The 25,108-nt window shown below is 43.1% G+C and overlaps 1 protein-coding gene and 1 non-coding gene across 2 annotated transcripts in view; both read left to right on the top strand.

The window, feature by feature from the left end:
* Window positions 1-25,108, top strand: part of LOC126108224 (pleckstrin homology domain-containing family G member 5) — a 694,776-nt gene that overhangs the window by 656,190 nt on the left and 13,478 nt on the right. Inside the window, exons 17-18 of the mRNA XM_049913456.1 lie at window positions 11,060-11,242; window positions 14,807-15,021. Coding sequence (XP_049769413.1) covers window positions 11,060-11,242; window positions 14,807-15,021 — 398 coding nt within the window. The remainder of the gene's footprint in view (window positions 1-11,059; window positions 11,243-14,806; window positions 15,022-25,108) is intronic.
* Trnaa-cgc (transfer RNA alanine (anticodon CGC)) lies at window positions 11,645-11,717 on the top strand. The gene has a single exon. It is a non-coding gene; the product is annotated as a tRNA-Ala (tRNA).

Below are 25,108 nucleotides of genomic sequence, written 5' to 3'. Positions count from 1 at the left end.
GTCACGAAGTCAATGAAGTTAAGGAATTCTGCTACCTAGGCAGTAAAATAACCAATGACGGACGGAGCAAGGAGGAGATCAAAAGCAGAGTCGCTATGGCAAAAAATGCATTTCTGGCCAAGAGAAGTCTACTAATATCAAATACCGGCCTTAATTAGAGGAAGAAAAAAAAATGGTTCAAATGGCTCTGAGCACTATGGGACTCAACATCTTAGGTCATAAGTCCCCTAGAACTTACAACTACTTAAACCTAACTAACATAAGGACATCACACACACCCATGCCCGAGGCAGGATTCGAACCTGCGACCGTAGCAGTCCCGCGGTTCCAGACTGCAGCGCCAGAACCGCTAGACCACCGCGGCCGGCTTTGAGGAAGAAATTTCTGAGGATGTACGTCTGGAGTACAGCATTGTATGGTAGTGAAACATGGACTGTGGGAAAACTGGAACAGAAGAGAATCGAAGCATTTGAGATGTGGTGCTATAGACGAATGTTGAAAATTAGGTGGACTGATAAGGTAAGGAATGAGGAGGTTCTACGCAGAATCGGAGAGGAAAGGAATATGTGGAAAACACTGATAAGGAGAAGGGACAGGATGATAGGACATCTGCTATGACATGAGGGAATGACTTCCATGGTACTAGAGGGAGCTGTAGAGGGCAAAAACTGTAGAGGAAGACAGAGATTGGAATACGTCAAGCAAATAATTGAGGACGTAGGTTGCAAGTGCTACTCTGAGATGAAGAGGTTAGCACAGGAAAGGAATTCGTGGCGCGCCGCATCAAACCAGTCAGTAGACTGATGACCAAAAAAAAAACTCCTCAATTTGCATGACGAGGCTGAGTGCGCCCCGGAAAATTGCAACAGCGCATGGCGGCCTGGATGGTCATCCATCCGAGTGGCGACCACGCCCGATAGCGCTTAACTTCGGTGATGTCACGGGAACCGGTGTAGCCACTGCGGCAAGTCCGTGGCCCCTACTTACGTATTACATATCATATTACTAAGTTATGTTAAATGAAACTTTAAGATATTCAAATGTATTAACCGCCATCGACGGTTTTCTTAATCACGCTTTAGCTCCGTATCTTTTATTTAAAAAATCGTGTACAGCCACAGCCTCTGCAGCCTTATGCTCTGATTGCCGCGCTGTCACGCGCAGTATGAAAATGGCTGAGGCTGCTTTCTGCTCCGTAGTGAAACACGCGCGCGGAACACGGTTAAAAAGTGCCGAGAAATAGGATGTCCTTAATGTTTTTCATAAATTTGCGGAGATAATTGGCTTTGGAGTTATCCCCGTTGTGTAACTGCAGTTTATGAAAAAAAATCCACCTCGGACGTGTAACGCAGCTGGTAGCGTAATGAAATGTCAATCGTATTCTATTATCCGCACGTTGGTTCGAATCCCCACATCATCATTTTTTTTTCTCGTTCAATGTGAAACACCTACATCTCGTATTTATAAAACTCATCATCATTTTTTTATGAGTAACGCACGTCTTCTTGCTTTTAATTACATATTGGACGCAAAATTCCTGTTTCCATTTCAAATGCAAATTCTTAATTACCGATGTTTTATGAAAAACTGTTCATAAAAGTCGTTTACATTAAGAAAACATAACAATGTAATTTTTAAGGTAAAAATGAAAAACCAAATGCTCTTGATTTGGACTATGTCCACCGTTTTACGCCACAGAGGTACATAAGTATCGTAAAAACATGAAAAACAATCATTTTCACAGAATCGAGCACATCATACAGATGTTGAATTTTTACATTCGCCACTGTACCATTACAATATGATCTGGAGCCAAGCTGAGGGATTTGCCCCAAGAAGTGACAAGACCGTTAAGCAGCCAGACGTACTGGAACTAACGCACGCTATTTTTTCACACGTCACTGCGGAACGCTGGCGGGATACAGAATGGAACGTCACAAAAGAAGAGGATAAAATGTTACGCCTGGTTGACTTCGTGGATTCTGTTGTTGATAGGCTTCTTATCAATGTAGCACCTGACACTTCCAGAACTGAAGTGTATTTCTCTGATTCGGATATGGAAAAAAATGGCTCTGAGCACTATGGGACTCAACATCTTAGGTCATAAGTCCCCTAGAACTTAGAACTACTTAAACCTAACTAACCTGAGGACATCACACACATCCATGCCCGAGGCAGGATTCGAACCTGCGACCGTAGCAGTCCCGCGGTTCCGGACTGCAGCGCCAGAACCGCTAGACCACCGCGGCCGGCGATTCGCATATGGAAGGAGCTAAGAGATTAGCAGACGATTTCAGTGGCTTCAATATTTAACTATACGGTGAAACTCTTCAATACTCTTTCACGTTACACGCAGCTTATGCAGAAAAATTACCCTGTGGTTAAGTCAGGAATTTTCATCATTCTTGTTTTTAATTACAATAGTACGTCAGCTAAAAACGATAATGTGTTGCGGTTTTCGTCTAGACGTCTAACAAGGGAACCTCCCCATCGCACACCCCTCAGATTCAGTTATAGATTGGCTTGAAAAACTGAACACAGATCAGTCGAGAAAACGGAAGAAGTTGTGTGGAACTATGAAAAAAAAAATAAACAAAATATACAAACTGAGTAGTCCATGCGCAAGATAGGTAACATCAAGGATAATGTGAGCGCAGGAGCGTCGTGGTCCCGTGGTTAGCGTGACCAGCTGCGGAACGAGAGGTCCTTGGTTCAAGCCTTCCCTCGAGTGAAAAGTTTACGTTCTTTATTTTCGTAAAGTTATGGTCTGTCCGTTCGTCCATTGTTCACTGTAATAAGTTTAGTGTCTGTGTTTTCCGACCGCACCGCAAAACCGTGCGATTAGTAGACGAAAGGACGTGCCTCTCCAATGCGAACCGAGAACATTTGATCGCAAGGTCATAGGTCAACCGATTCCTCCACAGGAAAACACGTCTGTTGTATTCTATACGACACTGGTGACGGCATGTGCGTCACATGACAGGAATTTATTGTCGACCCACCTAACTTGTACACTTGGCGAATGGGTAAAAAGATTCTTCTACCTTGCCCGATTTAGGTTTTCTTGTGGATGTGATAATCACTCCCAAAAAAGTGATGAAAACGTAAGAGTTTGTCACATAAACTGCAACAAATGAATGCAACAGTTTCACAGTCGCACAGTTTTTCCTGTGCTCTGTCAAAACATATGTTTTTAACGTTTTCAAAATTTTCCGTGTGTAGACAGTCAAATCCTGCATATGTCCAAGCAAATCTGAACATGACCTGGAATTCTGGAGAGCGAAGTTGATTATGTGTGAGTGCCTGTTGATAATTGTCTGAAAATAAAAAATTGTCACTCGAGGGAAGACTTGAAGCAAGGACCTTTCGTTCCGCGTTTGTTCTCGCTAACCACGGGACCACGGCGCTCCTGAGCCCATCTTATCCTGGATGTTGCCTATCTTCCCCATGGACTATTAAATTTGTATATTTTGCTTATTTTCTCCATAGTTCCACACAACTTCTTCCTGTTTTCTCGGTTGATCTGTTTTCAGTTCTTCAAGGCCTATCCACTGTGCCAACTTATAACTAAATCTGAGGGGGGTGCGATGGGAAGGTTCCCTTGTAAGGAGCGTATCGTGGGAGATTTGCAGTGTATTATTTCATTCTGTTCAAAAATTAAACGACATTCGAAGCCGTGTTGTTCCTCTGCTCGCCTCTTTCTACGTGTGAGCTGCAGCTGGGCACGCCACTGCAGACTAGCTGCACCAGCTGACAGGCCAGTGCTGTCCGAGTTAAATGCGCCGCTAAACCTGTTGTCCCGTATGTCGCTAAGTCGATGTGCGCGTAACGCTTATTATCATACTTGACAGTACTCTAGAGAGATTGGCTGCAGTCCCACGTGAAACGGAAATCCAATAAGGTTCCAGCAAACACGGAAGAATACATATTGCGATGTTCACATCAGGTTCATTCTTAAAAAAAGAATGGTTCAAATGGCTCTGAGCACTATGGGACTTAACATCTATGGTCATCAGTCCCCTAGAACTTAGAACTACTTAAACCTAACTAACCTAAGGACATCACACAACACCCAGTCATCACGAGGCAGAGAAAATCCCTGACCCCGCCGGGAATCGAACCCGGGAACCCGGCCGTGGGAAGCGAGAACGCTACCGCACGAGCACGAGCTGCAGACTTTATTCTTATGGTGAACGGATTATAGCATTAAAGTTTTTGGGGTAGAGTATAAAATACGTCATCGATGGCTGCAGTGGTCATCTCCTGGGATTAATGACGTATGTTTTGATCCAGTGCCTATTTTATTTCGCCATGGGACCTCTACCGAGAACGATATTAACATCACAATTCTAAAGGTAGTGATATTATTGGACTGCTCTAATGTAAGAGGTGGGAAACTTTATTAGATCATTTTATTATATTGTCTATTGCCCCGTACAATAAGAATTGTTACCTGCACTAATCAGTGATGATGATGAAGTTTGGTTTGTGGGGCTCTCAACCGCACGTCCGTACCAATTTCCAAACCTTTGCTCAGTCCAATCTCGCTACTTTCAGGAATGATGATGAAATGATGAGTTCAACACAAACACGCAGTCATCTCGAGGCAGGTGAAAATCCCTTACCCCGCCGGGAATCGAACCCGGGAGCCCCGTGCAGTCGTCAGTGAACGTGGTCTAGATTCCTGTTTTCCTGTTATGGGGCATCAGCCGTGTAGTGGGAGTTACTCCTTTACAGCGTCTGTAAGATCTACGACGTGTGACGCTCCATAAAGGACGGGACAGATGCATTGCACACTGTGGGCATATACTCACACAAGATGGGCTGTGAATTTGGAGAACCGTTCATTGGCAAAACTGGAAGGCCAGCAGTAGTGTAGTAGTGTGCATCTGGAAGCAGGAGTGCAACATCCCAGTTGGGCAGTACGACAGATCGGCATTGGCTGAACACCAGAAAGACTGCATTGCAAAATAAAATCTTATAGAACTTGGTAAGTTTCCTAGCAGTGTAGAACTGTGAAGCAGTGGTGAAGCATCTACCAACCCTACCACAACAAAGGGCAGCATTTAGTAACGATTGTGGTGTTGCTCTCGCTGCTAAATACTGCATTTTCGGGCAACAACAGTCGTATTATGTGGCAGGTGTCATTAGAGCACAGTTAATAAAGTCATTTCATGTAATAATAAAAAAAACTAGGCACTCATATTTTTGTGTTTCCCACGCTGGTCTCGTCGTAAAATCATGGCTCTCAATCGTCGAAAATCTAGGTGGATATGAGTCCAAGCTCGGATGCAAAGAGGCCTAGGTTTTATTCTGCTATATTCAAAAGTTTTGTAGATGCGCTTCACAAACCATTCTTGAAGATTACACTTTAGCAGGGCAATGGTGATGTAAAGAATAATCAGCACTCCGAGTTTAAGTTACACTTCCTTTTAATTGCAATATCACGTGACACACAAAACATCACTTCACAATACAAAACATACTTGAAAACATCTTCCTCGCAGTCACTGTTAAAGTTCACATTTTATAAGCTGACGACAATATTCGTCTTTCCAACATGACGTCCACGACTTGAATTTCTCAAGGTCCGACCCTCTAACAAGTTAACAACCAACTAATAATCGCTTACGCGCCCAAAAATCAGAGTTACAAGTACGTCAAAGATCATAGTGACAAAAGAAGGAATAACTTCGACCATAAATATAATAGGCTGGCCCTGACGTCATTTTCGTGGCTCCAACATCTCTGGGCTGAAGTCACGTGAATGTTGGCAAAACATGGTTGTTTCGTGTTGCGCTTATGGCTGTACTCTGCGTTTTGTCGGGGAAATGGCATTACATTTCACGTGTAAGTGTGTCTAAGATGGTGCAGATGCGTTTATTGAAATCTGCTGAAGTGACTTTTATATGTTTTTTACACTTGAAATAGAGTATCACGTGTAAATTAAAGTGTTGAAAGTGATGCCTGTAAAGTCAGACTGATATTACATTTTGGAAAGTATCTGTGATAATTCGGTTACAGAAGTGAGTATAATCGTTTCTCGTTGCTACTCATAGGTTCCGTAAGGATGAAAACCGAAGGCAGCTTTGGATACAGGCCCTGAAACGGAAAAACTTTAAGCCGTTTTCACATACGCGCCTTTGCTCGAAGCACTTTGCGGAGAAGTGTTTTGATAGGTTAGTTATTATTTATAATGTATATCTATAATTTGTATTTACAGTGTCTGTCATTTTTAAACCTAGGCTCCAAAATTATTTTCTGAAACTGCAAAGTCTCACCTTTCATCTAACATATCATTTTTTTTAAACTGATAGTTTAAACTTTTGTAAAAATAGTGGGAACTGAACCTTTGAAGTGCACCTAAAATTGATACTCTAAAATGGACCTGCTCCTAAAGTCGACAATTTTGACACCTATAATTGACATAATTCCCACAGCCCATTTTCTTTTATAAGTGACTAAAGCTCGAAACGTGGCGAATACAATGTTTAAAGTTTTGACACTAGCCCGCTCTTACTGTTTAAAAGAATTTTAACGACTTTTTACTATAATTGATAGTTTATAGTAATTTCGTCCCGCTGCCCACCAGAGTGGCGTTCGATGTATTTGTTAGATTTTATAAATGGTACTTTGAACAAATCCAGGTCAAATGTAGTTCTTGCGTAATTTTTCACAAATAAAAAAGTAGTTTTTGTTGGAAGCGTTTGGCAGTCAATTGAGAAATGTGGGGAAAATCCGATACAAACATAGGATGGCAGACCGCTGATTTGAAATCCCGCCACGTTTTGCCAACAGTCACGTGGTTTATGTTGGAGCCACACTAGCCCCATAGCTTCTGCACAGCAAGGCCAGTCTACTAGTATCTATGGTCGAAGAGGAATACACATAAGAATAATATCATTGCAATATAAACATATCGACGTATCACAAATGAAATCAAATCTGAATGTTGTCTCAGTAATATGTTAAGTAGTTAACAGAAACACAGTAGAATATTACTGGTATCGAGAGGTTCAGATGAGGTACCATAATGGTTACGCAATTCAAGTACCATTACAAGCACAAGAGCAAGGAGGCCATAGAACTATTAAAGCATGCTAATAACATGAACAGAGAAGACAGCGTTACATTTGTTGACTGCCGGCCATTAGTGCTCAACAGCCCTTACAAACAACTTGAGCTGTGAGTGTGACTGATGAACAAATTACACTGCGCACCCCATGCCCATTATGAGGAAGACAGGAATTTACATGCCACTTGCTGACGACTGCTGATCTTGACACATATTGTAACAGGCAACAGCAACAGCAGTAATAGACCACTCGCTCCAACACAGGAAACAAGCTACAGTAACATAAAAGTTTATTCATCAGAAACCCACAGCTAAAACACTTCATGTTGAGTAAGAAAGCACCGCAGCAGCTGTATAGCTACTTCATTTAAAAGGCATGGCCAGTTCCATAACATTACTTACATTTCCAGGAATAATAGAGGTTCTGACATACTGCAAAGATGAAGGATGATCTCTTTAAGCCCCCGAAAGTTTACAGAATTATGTGTAATGACTACCAGTACCAATATATCAGCCAGACAGGTACGACATTTGAGGTCAGGACAAGTGAACATTTATCTGGCTCAGGCTCTGACACAGCTCTGTGTACCCATTTTTCTGAGACGCATCACTCTATTATCAATACTTCATCCAACCTTTCAGTATTGTGAAGGAAATGTAAGGGCAATGTTTTTAACAAGAGACTTACCTTGTCTTAAAGCAATCACCTAGTCTGACATTCAACACGCAATTTTGAAATGAGATAATCGGTCTTAGCTAATTTTGAATATCTCAATTCCAGAATGAGATTTTCACTCTGCAGCGGAGTGTGCGCTGATATGAAACTTCCTGGCAGATTAAAACTGTGTGCCCGACCGAGACTCGAACTCGGGACCTTTGCCTTTCGCGGGCAAGTGCTCTACCATCTGAGCTACCGAAGCACGACTCACGCCCGGTACTCACAGCTTTACTTCTGCCAGTATCTCGTCTCCTACCTTCCAAATTTTACAGAAGCTCTCCTGCGAACCTTGCAGAACTAGCACTCCTGAAAGAAAGGATGTAGCGGAAACATGGCTTAGCCACAGCCTGGGGGATGTTTCCAGAATGAGATTTTCACTCTGCAGCGGAGTGTGCGCTGATATGAAACTTCCTGGCAGATTAAAACTATGTGCCCGACCGAGACTCGAACTCGGGACCTTTGCCTTTCGCGGGCAAGTGCTCTACCATCTGAGCTACCGAAGCACGACTCACGCCCGGTACTCACAGCTTTACTTCTGCCAGTATCTCGTCTCCTACCTTCCAAACTTTACAGAAGCTCTCCTGCGAACCTTGCAGAACTAGCACTCCTGAAAGAAAGGATATTGCGGAGACATGGCTTAGCCACAGCCTGGGGGATGTTTCCAGAATGAGATTTTCACTCTGCAGCGGAGTGTGCGCTGATATGAAACTTACTGGCAGATTAAAACTGTGTGCCCGACCGAGACTCGAACTCGGGACCTTTGCCTTTCGCGGGCAAGTGCTCTACCATCTGAGCTACCGAAGCACGACTCACGCCCGGTACTCACAGCTTTACTTCTGCCAGTATCTCGTCTCCTACCTTCCAAACTTTACAGAAGCTCTCCTGCGAACCTTGCAGAACTAGCACTCCTGAAAGAAAGGATATTGCGGAGACATGGCTTAGCCACAGCCTGGGGGATGTTTCCAGAATGAGATTTTCACTCTGCAGCGGAGTGTGCGCTGATATGAAACTTACTGGCAGATTAAAACTGTGTGCCCGACCGAGACTCGAACTCGGGACCTTTGCCTTTCGCGGGCAAGTGCTCTACCATCTGAGCTACCGAAGCACGACTCACGCCCGGTACTCACAGCTTTACTTCTGCCAGTATCTCGTCTCCTACCTTCCAAACTTTACAGAAGCTCTCCTGCGAACCTTGCAGAACTAGCACTCCTGAAAGAAAGGATATAGCGGGCACCGGGCACACAGTTTTAATCTGCCAGGAAGTTTCATATCAGCGCACACTCCGCTGCAGAGTGAAAATCTCATTCTGGAAACATCCCCCAGGCTGTGGCTAAGCCATGTTTCCGCTATATCCTTTCTTTCAGGAGTACTAGTTCTGCAAGGTTCGCAGGAGAGCTTCTGTAAAGTTTGGAAGGTAGGAGACGAGATACTGGCAGAAGTAAAGCTGTGAGTACCGGGCGTGAGTCGTGCTTCGGTAGCTCAGATGGTAGAGCACTTGCCCGTTAAAGGCAAAGGTCCCGAGTTCGAGTCTCGGTCGGGCACACAGTTTTAATCTGCCAGGAAGTTTCAGTATCTCAATTGATAACCCAAACCATAACCTGTTTTTGTATTGCCTCCTCCTTTCTCTCCCCCTTATCTTTGGGTCTTTTATGGTTTGATGCTCTATGGGTCCCTGTCCTTTTACTTTTTTTCAAACAGACTTAATAATTTTCAACAGTATGTCCTCTATGTCTTCCAACACTATCCAGTTTATATTTTCTGTTGCAAGTATTCGACTTTGTAATCTTATTTGCACCCAATTCCTAGTATTTTCTCAGATTCGGAGTTTGCCACAGCCCCTCTGCGCATGTGCCACCCGTGTAGTAGCCCCTCATGTTTTACTGCAGTAGTGTCCGTTCAGTAACCTGTACTCCACTCGTACTATAGGTACAAAGTATGGTTTTCTTCTGTCTTCCTGTTTTCCCTCCACCAGGCACTATTTTAACGAATCATTTATACTCCTTGTTAGGTCACCAGCTATTGCCTCCCTTGCTACGTTTGTCTGTCGTGGGCTGAGACATGTTTTTTTTTTAGAATGGAGCGAAATTGTAGGAATTGGGAGGAAGCTTGACATCAATATTGCACTCCAGTACTGTGTCGTAGCTGTAAGTGTTGGTCATTGTCACATTTTATATTACTTGCATTTAGCAATGATCTGACGTTCCTGTTGTCCCAAGGTTGTCATTTCCTGGTATTATTTCACTGTATCTTTCTATTCAGGACTCCACCTGATGATGCGACTAACGTTGCAAAACTGGTCATGCTTTTTAAATAAAGTAACCATACAGCTGCATTGGTGCTTTTGAATCAGTATGAAACTACAATAAATTTTTCCAATAAATTTGAGTACAGCAGACCAATAATGTCAATATAACAATGAAAAGAAACGGACCCTGGACAACACAGTAGACTTTTAGGCCCAAAGGAGGCCACTGAGACTGTGACTGAAATGTAGGTTTTATTCAGTGACAGCTACTTTAAAATTTTAGATTTTCACCCACAAACCGTTTACGTTAATTGACTCAGATTGGGAAAGGCTACACAGTTATAAAATTCTCAATTCCCTACTGGTGCAGAATACTTCACCAAATGACCATATTGCCAATACCTGGTATTCTCATGCACAGACTGCCATTGCATGGTTGGTTGGCTGACTTGGCAGAGGGGCCAAACAGCGAGGTCATTGACCCCATCAGATTAGGGGAGGATGGGGAAGGAGTTTGGCCATGTGCTTTCAAAGAAACTATCCTAGCATTTGCCTGAATTGATTTAGGGAAATCACAGAAAACCTATATCAGGGCAGCTGAACGCCCATCTTCCCAAATGCAAGTCCAGTGTGCTACCCACTGCGCCACCTCGCTCATTGCCACTGCATGCAGATGAGCTTTTATGTGCATACCAAGATTTCCCACTTGCTATGAGGGATAACTGGATACAACTAGAAATGGAGAAGGTGGTACGTAATTGTCAGAACACTAATCAGCAGCTAGTTCATTGGAGGGCTTGATTTGGTTGCGTGCAGAAATATTGTGCCCCTAGGATAGCAACAGCAATTAATTAATATCTCATCACTCCCTCAGTCCTTCTACAGGTAGATGACAGCAACAACAACAGTGTAAATGACCTGCTATCAACGATCCTCGAAATTTATCTTGAAAAATCTCTTACTGCATTAGAATATATCCAACAGCATTACATGTTAAGAGTGTTTGGGTGGTTTTCCACAGGTGTGTCTTATCCACCTCCCAGTCCGTGCCGAGGGTCCCTGCAGCGCGCGACGCCGGTGCCACAGTCTCGGAACCCTCCACTGGTGAAGACTGGTCACGTGGCCAGCGTGGGCAGTATAGGGCTCCAGCACACGCCACCACCACCACAGCGGTTCTCTGATCTCGAAGTGCCACTTATAGCAGGTAAGGACAGAGACTGTGCATCACCTTCGGGTCTGCCTGAGTTCATTTATTTTCTGGCATTTAATCGAGCCCCCATTGGTATGTACCCATAACCACAACTCCATGGATATAAACTCATTGAACACAATACACTTTATGACAAAAACAGCAAAGCACTACAAAAGAATTATCCAAATGGGACAGAAATCCCAAGATGTTATGTACATGTATAGACAAATAAGTGATTACAATTTCAGAAAAATTGGATGACTTATTCAAGAGAGAGAGAGCTTCACAAATTGAGTTAGTCAGTATCCCATTCGTCCACTGCTGGCCCATACGCAAGCAGCTATTTGGCTTGAAACTAACTGATAGGGTTGTTCAGTGCCCTCCTCTAGGACATTGTGTCAAATTCTGTCACCGAGCGAGGTGGCGCAGTGGTTAGCGCACTGGACTCGCATTCGGGAGGACGACGGTTCAATCCCGTCTCCGGCCATCCTGATTTAGGTTTTCCGTGATTTCCCTAAATCGCTTCAGGCAAATGCCGGGATGGTTCCTTTGAAAGGGCACGGCCGATTTCCTTCCCCATCCTTCCCTCACCCGAGCTTGCGCTCCGTCTCTAATGACCTCGTTGTCGACGGGACGTTAAACACTAATCTCCTCCTCCTCCTCCAAATTCTGTCCAATTAGCTCTTTAGATCATCAAAATCCCGAGGTTGTTGGAGGGCCCTGCCCATAATGCTCCACTCATTCTCAATTGGCGAGTGATCTGGCGACGACTTAACTGGTCATCGGGGCTCAGTTCGAAGCAGGACTCATCAATGAAGACAATATTGCTACAGTCAATGAGATTCCAGGGTGAAGACATGTCTGCAGATGCCGTGGTCAGCACCTTCTGTAGGAAATGAGATGCTGAATTCTGTCTGCTGAGAAGTCCTGAATCTAGTGTAGTTTGGGATATTAACTGTCACCCACCATATGTCCTGACAGACAGGAATTATGGTTTGGGGTGCCATTTCTTTTCATAGCATTTCTTGTCATCCGTGGCACCCTTACAGCACTGTGGTATATTGACGATGGTCTATGCCCCGTTTTGTTGCCCTTCATGGAAAGTCACCCTGGGCCTACATTTCAGGAAGGTAATGCCAGGCTGCACATGACAAAATTTTCTACTGCTTATTTTCGTGCTCGTGCAAGGTCACTGCATCTCTCCCTAATTGAAAATATTTGGAGCATTATGGGCAGGATCCTCCAAAAACCCCAGGATTTTGACGATCTGATTGGGCTGAAATTGCATGGTATCCATCAGGAGGATATTTAACAACTCTGTCAATCAGTGTCAGAATTGCTTGTGTAAGGGCCAGAGACAGACCAATGCGTTATGAACATGTAAAGCTCTTTCTCTTGTATAAATCATCCAACTTTTCTGACATTGTAAACATTTATTTGTCTATATTCCTTTATGGTGTGCCGCTCCTTTGACTTAGTAACCCCCTCCCTTAAAAGAGCACACTGAACTGTTTTGAGCGCTGTTCATGGTGTAGAATTGGTACTGGGTGATCATGTGACCCAAAGTAATTCATGGCAGTCAAGTGGCGAATATGTGCCAGTCGGTTGTTTGGAATCAGTACTGCAAAATGGGTCGACCTGGATGCATGAGAGACTGGCAGAAAGGAGTCAATGTGTTTAGATGTGCCTGTGACCACAATGTGCATGAAATTGGTCAATTTGTTTGTGTATCAATGCAAACTTCCCAGCGTGTCTACAGGGAATGGCGTACCAGCCACAGCCCTGTAACACAGTGTGAGAACAGTAGTCGTAACACACACATCAAAAAAAAGTTTTGCATCACCTCAGTTGCAAGAGTTCTTGAACCTTCAAAGAAAATAGAGATTAACATAAACATCATTTCCGTCCTTTTTATTGCTCATGAAAACCACACATTGCATGTTGTACCACCATACAGCGAGACCATCAGAGGTTGTGGTCCAGACTGCTGTACACAGCAGTACTTTTAATACCCAGTTGCATGTCCTCTTACACTGATGCATCCCTGTATTCGTCGTGACATACTATCCACAAGTTCACCAAGGCACTGTTGGTCGAGATTGACCCACTCCTCAACGGCGATTCGGCGTAGATCCCTTAAGTGGTTGGTGGGTCACGTCGTCCATAAACAGCACTTTTTAATCTATCCCTGGTATGTTCGAAGTGTTCATGTCTGGAGAACATGCTGGCCACTCTAATCGAGCGATGTTGCTATCCTGAAGGAAGTCATTCACAAGATGCGCATGATGGGGGCGCGAATTGTCGTCCATGAAGGCGAATGCCTCGCCAGTATGCTGCCAATATGATTGCACTATCGGTCAGAGGATGGCATTCACGTATCGTACAGTCGTTATGGCGCTTCAATGACCACCAGCGGCGTACATCGGCTCCACATAATGCCACCCCAAAACAGCACGGAATATCCACCGTGCTGCACTCGCTGGACAGTGCATCTAAGGTGTTCAGCCTGACAAGGTTACCTCCAAACACGTCTCCAACGATTGTCTGGTTGAAGGCGTGTGCGACGCTCATCAGTGAAGAGAACATGATGCCAATCCTACGCAGTCAAATCGGCATGTTGTCGGTACCATCTGTACTGCGCTGCATGGTGTTGTGGTTAAAGCTGGACCTCAGTGACGATGTTTGTTTTGTGGGGCGCCCAACTGCGTGGTCATCAGCACCCGTACAAAGACCCAATTTTTACACAGTCCATTTTATTTTCACAATCCAATCTAGTCACTCTCACAAATGATGATGATGATGATGAAATGACGAGGACAACACAAACACCCAGTCCCCGGGCAGAGAAAATCCCCAAACAGGCCGGGAATTGGACCTGGGTACCCGTGATCCAGAGGCACCATTGCTAGCCCCTAGACCACCACCTGCAGACAAGATGGACCTCGCCATGGACGTCGGGGGTGCACAACAGCTTATTGCACACAGTTTCAGTCATAACACGACGTCCTGTGGCTGCACGAAAAGCTTTATACAAAATGGTGGCGTTTCTGTCAGGGTTCCTCCTAGCCATAATCCGTAGGTAGCAGTCATCCACCACAGTAGTAGCCCTCAGGCGGCCTAGGCGAGGCATGTCACCATTATCATGAATAGGCTGATGATGAGATGACTATCGTGATTATGACCACACTCATCATAGTAAAATGTAAATGTCGTGTGACTAGGGCCTCCCATCGGGGAGATCTTTCTGCAGGTGCAAGTCTTTCGATTTGACGCCACTTCAGCGACTAGCGTGATGGGGATAAAATGATGATGAATAGGACAACACAACGCCCAGTCCCTCAGCAGTGAAAATCTCCGACCCATCTGGGAATCGAACCCGGGCCCTTAGGATTGACATTCTGTCACGCTGACCACGCAGCTACCGAGAGTGGACATTCATCATAGTGATTTGCTAATGATCGTTACAGTGATCATAATCATTGTCATTATCATTTAGTGACCATTGTTGTGATTATGACTTAGGTCATTATTGTGATCATGCTCATGAACATTATGGTGAATTTCCTTATGATGAAGGTGTTTCACCACCAAGTGACGAGAAGCCGTCACCGGGGGACTACCCTGCTGAAGATGGCAGAGGACCGTCTCAACAGCTACTCCAGTCTCCAGGCGCTGGTCCCGTCGATGTCGGTGTCACTGGCGCCGCTGATGGCGGCAACGGCAATGGCAAGAGAGCCGGTCGCACCGACAACCGGAGGTACAAGACTGCCGGGGCCATAGACGACATCAAGGTAGGTCTCTCCGCCCTACCCTATCTTCCCTCTAAATGACATATGTTGGTATTCATAACTGTTTTTAGAAATGGCGAAAACTTTGTGTCTGGCTACTGCTAGAGGCAGTTGGGCCAATAAATAAGTCATAAGCGCCAGAATACTGCGTACCGTTTCGTATTTCGCGCGTGTACTTTTCTTGAAGATCTCGTTGATGACATCTGATTCAGTTTTTCCGTGGCCAATGGTTAGTGTTCTACAACATGTGCAAGCAGGTATGCTGCAGAATTATATCAAACTACACTAGATTCAGGACTTCTTAGCAGACAGAACTCGGCATCTCATTTCCTACAGAAGGTGCTCGATAGATTTTAAGGCAATTTCAGGATTACCTCAAGGCACTGTTTTAGGGCTGGTATTGTAATACAGGGTGATCCTAAATGCCACTGACAAAATTCTGTAGGTGGTTCTGGGATGTCTTTTGAGTGTTTAGCTATAATGGACCTGTAGTCACGGGGTAGTAACATAATTATAACATATTTAATTAAGTTTGTTGTCCTAGTTACATTCCAAGTGAATCCCTTAACAACAGAATACAGAGTATTGGGAGAGGTCTGAGACAGATGTAAAAGTACCATGACGTGGTTGCCATCGCTGTGCGAACATATCGGTGTGCTGCCATTGTGAAACTTTTCCATTGCCGTTAGTGTACTTAGACATGAAGTCAACTCTACATCTGCATCTACAACCGTACTCCACAAGCCACCTTGCGGTGCATGGCAGAGGGTACCTTGTACCACTACCATGCATTCCTTTCCTGTTCCTCACGCAAATGGAGTGAGGGAAAAGCGACAGTTTGTGTACTTCTGTAATAAGGGTGGGAAAAGCAGATCGGTTAAAACCGATACCAGTATTTTACTTCCGAAAAACTAGAATTTTTTGGTACTTGTCTGCTTGAAGTTATAAAAAGTTTTTATTTTTTGCCCATAACAAGGTAAAAAGACCAAAATATCAATTAGCCATTGCAGGTGAGCTACAATTTTTCAATTTTAAATATGCCTTTTGCTATGAACGACTAATTTTTATTTGTAAAATTTGCATTGCTTTCAATACTGCGTTATTATAGAAAATGGGAAAAGTGGTAAGGGCTGTTTTAATAACAATGCCGATGGAAATGAACAGGAAGCGCATGGCATAAGAACTGGCATAGCATTGCTGAGACAATAATACAGTGTGTTTGAAAAAGAAATCTGTAGTGTTAATGTCTCCTAGAATCTGTACAAAGTGACATACACTAATCTGGTTTGTGGTGTTTGATTCACCAACTCTCCATGTTTGGCTCCCCTGCTGTTGGCAGGTCTGTTTGACCTTGAGACGGCACCAGTGCTTTTTTGTTCCTCTGTTCCCTCAGTTGAGTCCAGGTGTGCGTGCAGTGCAGAGCAACTCAGGAACAACGTGTACTCCGCAACAGAAAATGCAGTGTGCTATTTGGCTTTTGAAAACTGAGTCAGTTATAACAGTGCAGCGTAATTTCAGACGTCACTATGGTGGTGAACCAGCTACAGCAATAAGTATCCCTCATTCCCAGAATGAGATTTTCACTCTGCAGCGGAGTGTGCGCTGTTATGAAACTTTCTGGGAGATTAAAACTGTGTACCCGACCGAGACTCGAACTCGGGACCTTTGCCTTTCACGGGCAAGTGCTCTACCAACTGAGCTACCCAAGCATGACTCACGCCCCGTCCTCACAGCTTTCCTTCTGCCAGTACCTCGTCTCCTACCTTCCAAACTTCACAGAAGCTCTCCTGCGAACCGAGTTCGAGTCTCGGTCAGGCACACAGTTTTAATCTCCCAGGAAGTTTCATAACAGCGCACACTCCGCTGCAGAGTGAAAATCTCATTCTGGAAACATCCCCCAGGCTGTGGCTAAGCCATGTCTCCGCAGTATCCTTTCTTTTAGGAGCGCTAGTTCTGCAAGGTTCGCAGGAGAGCTTCTGTAAAGTTTGGAAGGTAGGAGATGGGGTACTGGCAGAAGTAAAGCTGTGAGGACGGGGCATGAGTCGTGCTGGGGTAGCTCAGTTGGTAGAGCACTTGCCCGCGAAAGGCAAAAGTCCGGAGTTCGAGTCTTGGTCAGGCACACAGTTTTAATCTGCCAGGAATTTTCAGTATCCCTCATTGGCTACAGTATTTCAAGGAAACTGGTAGTGTATTTACTGTGGCATGTTGACAGAGTACGTCTTTCTCCATATGGACAATATTGAGGCGGACTTTTGTTGTTCCAATAAGATGGCGCCACACTCATTACAGTAACCATGTCCATGTGGCTCTTGACCCTCGCTTTCCAGGAAGGTGGATAGGTTGTGCTGGCCCAATACCTTGGCCACCACGAAGCCCTGACTTAACCCTGCTGGACTTTTTCTTTTGGGGCCACATAAAATAAGTTGTGTACAGTGAAAAGATCGGAGACATCAGCCATTTACGAGAAAGAATCGTTGTGGTAGTCGGGACAGTTACACCTGAAATGTTGGTGAATACGTGGCGAGAAGTGGAATATCGTATCAACGTGTGCAGGGCAAGAAATGGATCCGACGTTGAAGTCTCCTAACACTAAACAAAACTTGAAGCAATTCTCTTTCACGATATGTACCTATTGATGTATGTTGTTGTTGTAATGGTCTTCAGTCCTGAGACTGGTTTGATGCAGCTCTCCATGCTACTCTATCCTGTGCAAGCTTCTTCATCTCCCAGTACTTACTGCAACCTACATCCTTCTGAATCTGCTTAGTGTATTCATCTCTTGGTCTCCCTCTACGATTTTTACTCTCAACGCTGCCCTCCAATCCTAAATTTGTGATCCCTTGATGCCTCAGAACATGTCCTACCAACCGGTCCCTTCTTCTGGTCAAGTTGTGCCTCAAACTCCTCTTCTCCCCAATTCTATTCAATACCTCCTCATTAGTTAAGTGATCTACCCATCTAATCATCTGCATTCATCTGTAGCACCACATTTTGAAAGCTTCTATTCTCTTCTTGTCCAAACTATTTATCGTCCATGTTTCACTTCCATACATGGCTACACTTCATACAAATACTTTCAGAAACGACTTCCTGACACTTAAATCTATACTCGATGTTAACAAATTCCTCTTCTTCAGAAACGCTTTCCTTGCCATTGCCAGTCTACATTTTATATCTTCTCTACTTCACCCGTGATCTGTTATTTTGCTCCCCAAATAGCAAAACTCCTTTACTACTTTAAGTGTCTTATTTCCTAATCTAATTCCCTCAGCATCACCCGACTTAATTCGACTACATTCCATTATCCTCGTTTTGCTTTTGTTGATGTTCATCGTATATCCTTCTTTCAAGACACTATCCATTCCGTTCAACTGCTCTTCCAAGTCGTTTGCCGTCTCTGACAGAATTACAATGTCATCGGCGAACCTCAAAGTTTTTATTTCTTCTCCGTGGATTTTAATACCTACTCCGAACTTTTCTTTTGTTTCCTTTATTGGTTGCTCAATATACAGATTGAATAACACCGGGGATAGGCTACAACCCTGTCTCACTCCCTTCCCAACCACTGCTTCCCTTTCATGCCCCTCGACTCTTACAACTGCCATCTGCTTTCTGTACAAATTGTAAATAGCCTTTCGCTCTCTGTATTTTACCCCTGCCACCTTCAGAATTTGAAAGAGAGTATTCCAATCAACATTGTCAAAAGCTTTCTCTAAGTCTACAAATGCTAGAAACGTAGGTTTGCCTTTCCTTAATCTTTCTTCTAAGATAAGTCGTAAGGTCAGTATTGCCTCACGTGTTCCAACATTTCTACGGAATCCAAACTGATCTTCCCCGAGGTCCGCTTCTATCAGTTTTTCCATTCGTCTGTAAAGAATTCGCGTTAGTATTTTGCAGCTGTGACTTGTTAAACTGATAGTTCGGTAATTACAAATTTATGGGAAGAGAAAATTTTTAAGAGAAAATTTTTTTATATAAAAGTGTAAGTACTTACTAACAATACTTAGCGGCTCGCCTTTCATGCAGTTTTTTAAAAAATATTTGTGACTAAAGCTCGTCCGGCCTGTTATTTATTTTATAAGTGAAATGTAAGTACTGTCTCTGTCTTGTATTGTTAGTCAGTACCTGCACTTTTATATACAAGTTTTCTTTTCCCATAAATTTTTAATTATGTTATAGGCATCTTTAAACATTTAAATTCTGATGAGGGCACTCTTAGTAGTGTTGAATCCTGGTTAATAAAACTAAAAATTGTGACCGAGGGCTCATTTGTTTCAACTTTAAGCCATACAAAGTCCCAGTCTTTAGACAGTCCAATCTAACCACTTCCACGAATGAGGAATGATGAGGACAACACAAACATCCAGTGCCCAAGTAGAGAAAATCCCCATCCCGGCTGGGAATCGAACCCGTGACCCCATGATCCAGAGCACAGTTACAACTGTTGATGTCCTCTTAATGAAACGGTGGCGGGACATGGCTGTACGCAAGGGTGTGGAGGGACTAGCGATGGCGATTATCGCTGAAATGGCCGGTTTTCGGTTACATCGGTGTTTTTCAACGGCAGTTTACCCGAGTGTTAAAACCGCTCTAAATAATCGGTTTCTGAAATAACCGTTTTTTGGTTTCCTATTCCTGTTATTTCCTACAATAAATGTGGAAATCGAACAAAGGTTGAAAAATTTTGACTTCGTCAATTTCAAGATGCATACAATCAAAATATTAAAAGTAAATAGGCAAATAAAATAAAACTTATTCCTACCACATTTCGGTGCTTTTCTCGAGAAGCGGTAAATTGTTTAATGCTACAAAAAAGTCTTCAGTATTCTCCTATTGATTGTAATTTTTTGAAACTCTACGCAAAATTCGTTTTGTAACCAGGGATCATACCACTATTTGGTCATTCCGAATAGTCAGTGCTAAAGAGTGGAATCTGACGTTGAAGAACTGTATTTTTCGGGATAATTTCTGCGTTCTCAAGGTTTTACAAGCAGATAAAGGCATATTATGTAGAGACAAGCAGCACATTAGCTGCTTTCTATTTTTATTGTGAACTATGAATGAATCGTAAAGTTTTAAGTTTTCTCCTCATATGATGTCGCAAGATTGTTGAGCCTCCTCCCGTTTTTAATCGCTACAACAAATGCAGCATTGTACTTGATTGACACCGTAGTTTGTTAAATATTTCCAGATTAGCTGTGGTCTCGTTCTCTAATGCACTTAATGTCCAACGTATACAACGAGAAACCATCCAGATGGGGCGAGTCTTACACACTGCATGTACACACATGCGATCTAATAGGCCACACCACATGGTAACAGGTACATTGTTGGCTCAACAATGCTATACCAATTATTATGCCGTATGTTTGTTGCTCGTTCTGTTAGCATTGTTATTATAATAGAACTGATAACTTTTCCTGTTTTCCATAATAACGCAAATTTACAAAGCAATGGAAATTTTGAAAATTAAAATTACTCGTTTCTTTTTTAAAAAAGGTTTATTTGAAAACCAAATTTTTTTGCATTGCTTCTGTGGCTAAATCATATTTCGGTTTTTTACCTGGTTAATAGTAAAATATAAAAAAACACCTGTTACAACCGAGGCCAAAAAAACTTCGAAAGAAAAGTTATTCAGAACTAAAATACCGGTATCGGTTTTAACCAGTCAGTTTTTCACTTCCATAGGAGGGACACAAGAAACAAACAAAAATATATAGTTTTTTGAATGAGCAATTCATCTGCTACAAACAGTTGAGTAAAAAGAGATTTTTGACCACATGTGACCGTTCAAAAATATGTACTGAAATTACAGTACAAAATACTGTAGTACACATATTAGGTGAGAAAGAAAATATTCTCCAAAACGGCTCCCCCCTCCCCCTCCCACCCCCCCCCCCCTTATTTCGCTTAGCTGGGATTGTACAGTCTGTCTCTTTTTCAAAGAAACAGCTCAGTTTAGAACCTTCAGCTACACTGAGGAGACAAAAGTGATGCGATTCCTTGTAATGTCGCGCCGGATCTTCTTTTTGCCCCGCCTAGTGCACCATCTCGACTTGGCATGGAAGTCCCCTGCAGAAGTACTGAGCAATCCTGCCTTCACAGCCGTCCATGATTCCGAAAGTGTTGTAGGTTCGGGATTTTGTGCACGAAATGAACTCTCAATAAAATGATCTCTCAATAATGTCCCATAAATGATCGGTGGGGTTCGTGTCGGGAGATCTGGGTGGCCAAATGATTCGGTCGGACTGCCCAAGTGTTTTTGAAACCAGTCACGAATAGTTGTGGTCTGGTGACATGCCATATAGTCATCCATAAAAATTCCATCGTTCTTTGGGCACACGAATTCCATGTTCAAGTAGCTGATCATAACCATTTCCAGTCAATGATTGGTTCTGTTAGAGCAGATGACCCAGTCCATTCCATATAAACACAACCCACACCACTATGGAGCCAGCACCAGTTTGCACAGTGTGTCGTTGACAATGTGGGTCCATTGCTTCGTGCGGGCTGCGCCACAGTCGAACCCTACCATCAGCAGTTACCATCTGAAATCAGTATTGATGTGACCAGGCCACAGCTTTCCAATCATTTAGGGACCAACCGCTATGGTCGCGAACCCAGGAGAGGCAGTGCAGGTGATGCTGCACTGATAGCAAAGGCAGTCACATCCTTCGTCTGCCGTCGTAGCCCATCGACACCACATTTCGCCGCATTGTCCTAGCGGGTTCAGTAGTCTTACGTCCTACATTGATTTCTGAGGTTACATTACGCAGGCGTTGCTTGTCTGTTAGCACTGACAACTCAACTCTGCTCTCGGTCGTTAAGTGAAGGCCATCAGTCACTGCGTTGTCCACCAGATTCGGTATCCTCGGCACATTCTTGGGTCTGTGGATCTTGGAATATCGAATTTCCTAACGACTTCCGAAATGGAATGCCCCATGCGTCTAGGATCAGTTACCAGTCCGCGTTCAAAGTCGTTTATTCCCTTCATGCGGCCATGATCATGTCGACAACCTTCTTCACATGAATCACCTTATACCACTTCCGTCCGCTACTGTTATACCATAACCTTAAAGTCGGGTCGTGAAATAAAACTATCTTGTTAAAGCAATTATGGTATAAAGCAACAGAGCAGTGTTACCCTCTGAGAGGAATTTTGTTATGTTGACCATGTTGTACCTAACGGAGGTGGCTTATCGGAAGTGAAAGTCAGAATTACGTAAATATTTAAACAGTAACGAACAATATTTTACCTATCTACACTGTTCAGAGAACAAAGAAAACGGTCGCCAGACTAATTAGGCAACAGAATGATTGACATTCTTGTTCAAGAAAATAAGTATGAGTAACTTTAACGGATAAACAAGACCTATACTTTGCCAGACGCGAGTGCAATGAACTCTGGCACCTGAATGCACTATGTTCACGTTAAGGTTGGAGCTACCAGATCAGAACAAACTATTTGCATAAATATAACAGATAACAAAACACACTATTACCTTGAGGACTTAGTCAAACTGAATGGTCGCAATAAAGTTACTATTAATATTCCCTCTAGAATCGTAAATTGGACATAGGTTTAATATTACTTTTCAAACAAATTCCTGTGAAATATGGATATGGTTCACAGCAAATTTAGTTACTGCACATAGATTAATTCTCTCACTACCAAACACCTTTCTACTTAGAATGAAAATTAAATGGAGTTCACTAACAAATTACTTCTCACTGTCCTTTGAATAAAGAAGTTACTGTTTTCATAGATAGTGGTTTTTCTGTTACTTGTTACCTAGCATAAGCACAATAGACAAACTGTTGATCCTGTTACAGCATTAATACGCACTTTTAATACACAAGAGGAACCCAATATTGAACAGAATTAGACGTGAATAGCAAGAGTAATTGAAATTTTCTATAATTAAGTAACTTGGTGCATTTGAACTACTTTCACTGTAGGGGGGCCCTTAATCTTGCCCGCTGTAGCAGAGTAAACTAAACACACTTTCGATACACTAGAGAAACAAGTACTTAGCAAGCATGAACATATAACTCTCAACAGTTGCAGTTCTGAACTTTTACTGCAGTGAAACACAAGTTTGAGATATTTGTAAGATCCTTTCAACAAACAATATTAATTTTAGCACACCTTGTTGCCACATTAATTTTAATATGTCTTCAATAAAGGACAGTCGGCAAACACTTTAGCGTGGGAGGGACCCTAAGTGGATATGTAACTAAGGATAAATCACGGTAGGTACAAGAGTTCAGTAATATTTTCCCATATATTTGGGTACACCATAACATCCTATGAGCTGATCCTTCACTGTACATTACTATAGTGTTCCATTACAGTGATTGCGCAAGCTGGTGGCGATTGCATGTCGGTAGGTGGTTTTGCAGGTAGAATTGCTGGACTCTGTCATTTCTTAGTGGCGATGATAGATACCTATTCCAGAATATTTCCAGCTCTTTATCCATCCATCTGAGGCATTGGAAAGTGTCAGGAAAAGCCTCTCTCGGAACCAGCACAATATACAACGTTTACACGAGCAGTTGATAGTTTGGTAGCTCATCCCCGACTGACTCTTTGTTCCACCTTTTCTACCTAGGCCAACCACAATTTGCGCGCCCTTCACAGTTCCGTTCCCGAGGGGAACCACAATGCCTTTTACATACAAAATAACTAAGAACCCTAAGTGAAGGTCAGCAGTTTACATAACAGCAAACATTTTAAATAAAACAGAACATTTGCACATATGGACATTTCTACAAAAAGTTACTTAAAATTATTCAATTTTTAAAGGTAACCAAAGAGATTATATGAGGAAGACAAAAGATCATTTGCTCATATTGTGCGTATTACAGAGCTTACACTTCATTACAGTATCGAATTAATCGTACACTAAAGTGCGCGTCATTTACGACGGCAGCCGAGTTTAGGTGCGTTCTGCGCATCTGACCTGCTTCATATTCTATTAATTAATTAAACCAAACAAGCAATAAGCGTCCTAATTCAGGCGATAGCAAGGAAATTCATTCTCACTAATCGCTTTTTCGCAATAAAGAACAGCGGTAATTGTTTATTTCCTATTGTACTTCGACGAACCGTGAGTAACTCATAACCATACCAACAGTGTGTGTCGGTATTCTGCGTGCCTCTTTAAAGTCCTCCAGGAACACTGTTGAATGTTGAACTGCATTAGCGTAATGGTTAAGGCTCAAAATGGCTCTGACTTAACTGCTGAGATCATCAGCCCCCAAGAACTTAGAACTACTTAAACCTAACTAACCTAAGGACATCACACACATCCATGCCCGAGGCAGGATTCGAACCTGCGACCGTAGTGGTCGCGCGGTTCCAGACTGTAGCGCCTAGAACCGCTCGGCCACTCTGGCCGGCAATGGATAAGGTGTTCGACTGCTGAGCAAAAGGTTCTGAGTTCTAACCTTATTCGGTGCTTAATATTTTCTTTATTTAAAGACAATATCGATGTGTCTTACTTCGTGAGTTTTACTCGTTTGAATGTAATTTTTTGAAATTTTTAGTGGCAACTAAAATCTACCATACAGAAAGAATACGCTGTGGACCTTTACCTCTGCAAATTTCGTGCAATGGTTTACTACATTTAATGCTGCACAATAACTGCGTTGAACATTTAAACAAAATTAAGTCATTTATGGGGGGAAGGTATCAGTCAAGAATATGTGTAAAAAACAATTTTTTGGGCCAAATAGTTTTTGTGAAATCGAATGATAAGTGTGTCAAAGCAGTCGAAACACCGTGTGTCTGCACAGGCGAGCAGTGCAGTTACGACAAAATCGCGCACAGCGCGGAATGCAGGGAGCACGTCTCTGTAGCAGCGAAAGAGTTAATGCGCCCGTGGTGGCTTTACTTCAGAAACTGCGCGCTCTCCCCTAAATGTAAGTTTGCGAAGTATAGTATACTATGGCGCTGCTTCTCTTGGCGCGTGCGTCGTTTGCAACTGGCAACGCAGCAATCTCCCGCGTCTGGGCGGGCATGCGCGAACCGCTAAGATAAAAGAATTGAACTATAATTGCAGAAGTACAGCGATGGGATGTTGAACAA

The sequence above is a fragment of the Schistocerca cancellata genome, chromosome 11 (genome assembly GCF_023864275.1).
Source record: "Schistocerca cancellata isolate TAMUIC-IGC-003103 chromosome 11, iqSchCanc2.1, whole genome shotgun sequence".
In the NCBI taxonomy this organism is placed as follows: Eukaryota; Metazoa; Arthropoda; class Insecta; order Orthoptera; family Acrididae; genus Schistocerca; species Schistocerca cancellata.
Note: the sequence above shows the minus strand (reverse complement) of the source record. Positions and strands in the feature narration are given on the sequence as shown.